The following is a 6,950-nucleotide window of genomic DNA, read 5'->3' as shown; positions in this document are numbered from 1 at the left end:
CGAATCAGCTCCCAGGGCCGGCGGAAGGCTGGGTTGTTGCTGCTCTGTGACCGTGCAGCGAGAAAACAGCGGGATCTGCGGTTCCCTGTCAGATATTTTTCAGTTGCGCAAAGGTCAGCTGAAAAGGGAGGCCGAGGGATAGTGGTATGCACTGATCCGAGCTGGACAACGGGGCGGAGTAGTGTAAGTGTGGCCATGGGAGCGATTGGGAAAGGGAGCGTGCACCGCCCCTCCCCGCCCCGCCCCGCCCCGAGGTGTAACTCCTTTAAGTTGCACTCCTTGAAGGTGTACGCCCCCTGCCGCCAAGAAACACTGCCCAGAACCACAGCGGTGAGCTGTGTGCTCCGGGAGCTCTGGCTGTTCGTGAACTTAGAACAGGTAAAAAAAAAAAAAAAAAAAAAAAAAAAAAAAACTCCCCCCCAGAACTTTGTGGCACTAAAGGGTGTGAATTGGGGCATAGGGGCAGTTGATTACGTGAGGTAAAATGAAGCATTTCAGGTCTGCTTCCTAAGAAAATTAGTATTAGTATTAAATGGGGAGGTTTGTGGCTCTGCGTGGGGGGGGGGGGGGGTGATTCATGATCCTTGAGGTTCCTTCCAACCCTGGCCATTCTGTGATATGTTGTGGGTGGTATGAAGGTACCTTCTTCCTTCAGGAGTGTTTCTCACCAACTGAAGTTGTATTTGCAGTCTGCATTTGGTTAGTGCGGAATTAGCACAGAGCTGGCATTTAAGGTGTGCTCCATTGGAGGACAGTAGAGCATTAATACTGTTTAATATATTGTTATAGTAATCTTATTTTCCCCTACAAGAACTTGTTTTTGCGAGTCAAAAGGTTGGGCGCGCATGGTAGGTTACCTTTATATTCCCTCTTGCTCCAAGCCGTTCTGTGGTTACTGCTGATACAGATTTCTTTGTGCACATGATTCCTCTTCAGTAAAAAGCCATGTTTTTTCACTTTCTTGAGCTTGCACATGCTTGGAATGTGCTGTTATGAAGTTACCTTAAAAGGCAACGAAACAGTCCTTTTACTAAGGACTAATAACTTTTGCTTTAGGAGGCAAGAGAATGTTGCAATATGTGTGGCTGCTCCACAAGTGGGTAAGAGGTAAGTATTGGCCAGGGTGTGGATAAATTGGAAAAAAAAAAATGGAAAATTCCAACAAGATGATAAAGCATGTGCCTTTTGCCATTTGTTTCATATAGTGGACCAAGCAAGTGTAGTGTTGCCCCTGCCACTGTCTCAGCTGCTTCGTGACTCATATGTGTCTTCTTGGAAGAAGCATTTTAATACCTCACTGGGCTCTCAGAAATCCTAGCCAAGGTTCTCACATCAAGCTGAGGCAGGGGTTGTTCCACAGGAATTTTCTTTTTCTGCAGAAGCATGGGAAATGAAATGGCCTTGATATTTTGGTGCAAAGAAAGAACTTGGAAAGTGCTCAGATAATGAGATTCTAGATTCAGAATTGGTCAATTAAAATCCTGAATTCCTTAGAACAAAAATTACCACGATCATACAGACCAACAGAAGTTTTTTCTTAATGTATTGTAAGAATTGTAATGAGCAGGGAGATCTTCTAGTTATTTCCAGCTGTACCTCGATAGAACATCATGGAATACAGCTAGAGTGGGTGTGACAGTCTGCCTTCTGACTGACTCAGACCCTGACTCAGGCCGCAGAGCCAGCTCAGACCTGCTTCCAGAATTCTCTGCTGAACTCATGAGCTCTCTCTGCAGCTTAAGAGAAATTTAGCACTGATTGCAGTTTCTGAAATTCAAAGACAATCTATTGTGTTACTACTTTGGAAGTGTTGGGCAGATAGAAATGTCATCCAGGAAAATATGATGCATACAGTTTTCTATTGCCTAACTTGTTTTCTCCTTCATTGGCAACTGCTGCTACTCACTGTAGCTAATGGTACAAAAAATTAATATATTGAGGTTGTTTTACTCTTGCATAATCTCTACTTCAGGTTTAAGAATTTGGTGTCCCTCTGGCTCCCTCCACAAAACACGATAATACATAAAATCACTCTAGCTTTGTGGAAGAAGCAACACGCAAAAATCCTTGGGATGAAGATTCACATGCATTGCAAATACAATTGCACACACCAGTCAAAACTATTTGTCAGTATTGGTGTAGGACAGAAGAACTGACTAGCAAGCCCAGCCAAACCTGTGCCCTGTCTAAGTTAGAAAGAGTGCGTGTAGGTCTCCTTTCAGGAGGGACAAAGAAGTAGGGGAAGCCCTTTAGGCTCTTTGCAAGCTGTATGAGTCATGAGGTAATTTCTTTTCCATGTTTTGCTATATTTTGAAGTAATACACCTGGATGAAGGAAGAGCATGGTCTGTCAGTTACAGGAAAGTTCTTCTTGCATTGTTCTGCAGGTGAGTTTCCTCATTCATTGTAATTTGACTGACGAACCTGAAAAGCTGATGGGAGAGCTTCATCTTCTTTGTTCCTACCGTAGACTTCCATATGCACATTTGTAGTTCACTTGATCAAAAAGGCATCAGCTGAAGATTCTTTATAACTGCAGTATTTGGACGCTCAGGCAAACTCCCCACTTCAGAAAAACAAATTCTGCAGTAATCAGGAGTCTGATTGGAAATGGAAAAACTGGTTTAACAAGGCATCTTTTTGAAAAATGCACTTGGCTGTTTTTTTCTGTGTGTCCTATTCATTAATTTTGAAGATGAGCACCAAGTGTTAACACTTTAAAAACAGACTGAAAATAGATTGCATGGTAATAAGAGGGCCTAGACGTTTATAAAATGTATAGCATACTTTGTAACATTAATGCCAAGAAATGTGTCAAAACCTATTGCAGACAGATTTGATTAGTTGATAAACTGTACAAAGAAAACAATACAGCTGAAGAATTTTACCTGCGTTGAAACAGCTTTGGTTTTTTTTCCCCCTCCTTTCTTGTTATCAGTTTGAAATGGATCTACTATGAACTGAAGAAGACATGAAGGGACAAAAAATACCATCTCTTCTCCATTTACTTTCTATTTGTGCTACATTTTGGGGTAGGTTGTAGTTCTTTCGTTTGTGAAAAATAAGAATGACAATTGTTACTAATTTTTCAAGTGAGGAATTAATTCAAACATTGTTAATGATTAAGGTGGAGTAAAGCACTCCTAAGCTGAAGAAGAATGGAAGATTGTGGCCTTGGCCTTTGAGCACACAGACTATTACCTTCCTGCATTTCTGCCATGTGACAGTTGGTGACCTTTCAGCAGGCCGTGGTTGTCAGTACTGAAAATGGTTCCATGTACATTAAACTTTGTACTGAGGTGGCTGGGGAAAGGTCATACAGATTGCTCTGCCAGGGTTGCTATGTCTGTGGAGAGGGCATCATTAATTAAACATAAATAGCAACCAGATATTTTTTGTGTAAGGTAATTTAGAGCAATGCACCTTAATTACCTGCAGGAGCTGTGACAGCATTCCCTGACACCATTTTGGGGTGACAAATCCTTTTCAAAAAGTTCTGTCCTTCCTGACAGTCACACAATTGCATTCTTTTGTCAGTAGAATTGCTTGGCACTGTGAGCATCACCAGTAACCCAAGTCACTGTAACCTCCCTGTTTGAAATTTGAGTAACAACTTGCAGCTTGAGGCTGGGAACTCCCTTAGAGGAATTTGATGTCAAAGGTGGCGTTTTTGGAGATGTACTGGAAACTGCATTGCTAGGGTGGGGGTGTGTAATGTGAATACACAGGTGTTTAAAGTGGGCAATCTGACTAAACTGATGACAAGTTTGAAGACCATATCCCTATATTATAATATCAATCACAGTGAATGAAAGGAAACAGAGTGTGGCTGTTTCTCAGTTGCTGTCCCAGGGATCCATGCTACAGAAAATCTTTGGAAGAGTGTGCTATTAAAAAGCATAATGGGAGTGTTCTACCTACTGGAACCTGAGAAGTTTTCTGTCAGGGATAAGGAGGTGTAGTAAATACTTACGTTACTTATGAGCTAGATTTAACATAACTTACTCATTTGTTCTTACATGCTTTAGGTTCTAGAGAACAGGAAACTGTAACAGGGCTGTTTTCTAAGGATGTCATCCTTCCTTGTCCCTTTCCACCTGGGAACGATGAAGTAATTTACTGGAAGAAAGAGAACAAAAACGTGCACAGCTACTATGAGCAGAAGGACCAGCTAGAAGGCCAAGACCCAGATTACAGGAACAGAACACACCTTTTTCATCAGAACATTGGTCATGGAAATGCCTCCTTGAAACTTAGTAATGTGGCCTTGACTGATGAGGGCCTTTATCACTGCTATGTGGGAACAGAGAAAGCTAAAACGGAAGTGGATGTCATGCTGCAGGTGCGAGGTTGGTTAAAAAAAAAAACAAAAGTGCTTGGACTGTGCCAGTGGAAATTGGCTGTCTCTTACAGATTTCACTGGCATTATTTCCCATGTGGAATTGAAATCCTCTAACAGTAACAGAGCACGTTTTGGGCCTTCTGGTGTTTTCTTTTCCGCTGGTAAAATGTAACATTACAGTGTGGCATTGGTTCTCAGAATCTACTGCACAGTGATTTCAAAAGAGTAATTAGTACTCTTGAGTCTTAAAACTTATCGTGTCTTCTTCGAATGGTAATGGCAATAATAAAGCTAAGCTTTCCTTTGAAATCACGTATACTAAATTTTGTTCTTTATTCCAATCATTCTTCTCAATGTTATTTGAAAGGACCAACTACTTCAAGTTAAAAAGGATTTTGAAATTAACAGGTCTACTTTTTTTCTTTTTTCTGATCTACAGTTCACTCTATTTATGCACTGGATTACCAAAAGACAGACACAGCAAGGATGCTGAAGTGCTATGCCTTTCATACTTATTTGACACCAAATGTAACTTGGGTACGAGGCAATACATATATCCCAGAAACAGGTTGGGAGGAAATCAGGAATGGAGTTCTCTTTTCTGTTAGAAGTGACCAGAATGTTATAAACACATCTGATACTTACTACTGTCATATTAATCTCTCCCGTGAAAACTGGACTGCTGAGTGGAGGATGCAAGGTAAAGATAAAGGGATAAAGCCTCTTCCTACATCATTATTGTAATTATTGGTTGTCACATTGCTGGGGTTCTTCAGCCTGAAGAAGAGAATTCTCTGAGGAGACGTTATAGCAGCCTGGAGTAACTTTAGGAGACCTACAGACAAACTGGGAAGGGACTTTTTTAATGGTGGGTAGGACAAGGGTAAATGGTTTTAAACTGGAAGAGGATAGATTTATACTAGACATTAGAAAGAAACTCTTTAGTGTAGGGTGATGAGACACTGGAACTGGTTGCCCAGCAAGACTGTGGATGCCTCTTCGCTTGCAGCATTCAAGGCCAGGCTGGATATGGCTTTGAGCAACTGTTCTAGAGAGGTGTCCCTCTCTAGAGGGAGAGTTGGAACTATCTTAAAGGTCCTGTGCAACCCAAACCATTCTATGATTCTATAAAGCTGAGTGCTGAGCCAAATTACGTCCAGTCTGCTTTGGGCCAGCAGAGATGAGTAGTGAAAGAAGCTGCATCAGCCTCTTTGAAGCTCATCAGTTAAAATTACAAGTAGGAACAAGAGTGGGTGGCTTGCACTTCTATAAGGTAACCTTACTCTCAACACGTTTTCTTTATCATTTTCACATTTCAAGGGGGTGCATCATAATCAAACTTTATGCTTTGTCAAAAAAAGAACTCGGACAAAATATTTGCAAGCCTTAGTGAGCCCAAGGGTTACATGAGGGAAAGTTTGCTGCTCTTTATGCTTGTTTCTTACTTCATTCTCCACGTTTTGCCAGAATACTTTCAGTACTGTTTGATCTCCTCTTTCCACTTCTCTTAAAGTGTATACTTAGGTACGCTCTTAAGGTGCAGTGTTGGATGTGCATGGGTGTGAAGAGCCACAAGCATTGTTTACATTCAGACAAATTACTACTGAAGGAAAAAGAGGGATAAGAAAAAGTCTCCATTTTGTCCTACTCCTGCAGTCCTAAGCGTTCTCTAGATTTTCAGTAACTGGTACTTTGCAACCTCTTGTGTTTGTTAGGAACTGTTTTTAATTGGATCAAGAGCACTGTAAGAGCTCCTTGCCAGATACATTCATGACTGCCTCTGTTGCCCTGATTGCTTCCTAAAGCACACCTGGAGCACTCTCAGCTCCTCATCCACTGCATTTGCTTCAGAGGAACAGTGATGGTTTTTAATTTACCTACAGTAGTGTATGACTATTGAAGGTTTCAAGTATGATACCACAGCAGATAACAAGTGCATCTTAAGCATCTGTTTTGTTAATCTGTCTTTCCAACCCACAAGTGAAAAGGTTGCATTTAATTACACCTTTGTTTGACTTTCATTGCATGTCTGCCGTCTTACTGGAGCATTTTGGGAATATGTTTCTTTCCTGTTCTTTATAGAATAGCATTGTATTGTATATATGGCTATAGGTGGTTGGGGTTTTTTTCTCTCTTAATACTTTCAGCTCCACACCTGTTTGTTCAGTTGCTCCCAAAGTCTAGAATTTCATATTGCTTTAGACTGCATCTAGACTAGATCAAATCGCTTCTATTAATGAGTCGTTCAGGGTCCTGAACCACAGGGGAGAAATATGTAATTTGGGTGGTTTTTTAAATAATTATATGATAGCATCTGAAGGTTTTAAAGTAAATCTTTCAGAAACATACTGTGGTATCAAGGTACTGAAGCAAGTTTTAACTTTTGTCCATTGTGGATTTTTTTCTCCTCTAATTACCTTCCTCTAACTAACCTTCATAATATTTTCTAAAGTAATTATAGAGGGCTTTTTGTAATTATCTATTTCAGACCAACTTTCAAAAGCTGAAGGAAGTAGCACTACCATTTCTTGTGAATACAGCAATAACACTTTACATGTTGAAGATTTCACTGTTGTCTGGAAACTAAACAAAAATGCAGCTATCTCAGA

General features: G+C 40.7%; 1 protein-coding gene across 1 annotated transcript; it reads left to right on the top strand.

Moving 5' to 3' along the window:
* Positions 1 to 2,970: 2,970 nt before the first annotated feature.
* On the top strand, positions 2,971 to 6,945 carry HHLA2 (HHLA2 member of B7 family; the record flags this gene model as incomplete). The annotated part of the gene is made up of 4 exons (XM_079549759.1): positions 2,971 to 3,031; positions 4,028 to 4,348; positions 4,781 to 5,041; positions 6,830 to 6,945. Coding segments are annotated over 4 exons (759 nt in total), but the record flags the coding sequence as incomplete, so codon positions are not given.
* Positions 6,946 to 6,950: the final 5 nt, after the last annotated feature.

The sequence above is a fragment of the Tetrao urogallus genome (genome assembly GCF_951394365.1).
Source record: "Tetrao urogallus genome assembly, chromosome: 1".
NCBI classification, from domain to species: Eukaryota; Metazoa; Chordata; class Aves; order Galliformes; family Phasianidae; genus Tetrao; species Tetrao urogallus.
Note: the sequence above shows the minus strand (reverse complement) of the source record. Positions and strands in the feature narration are given on the sequence as shown.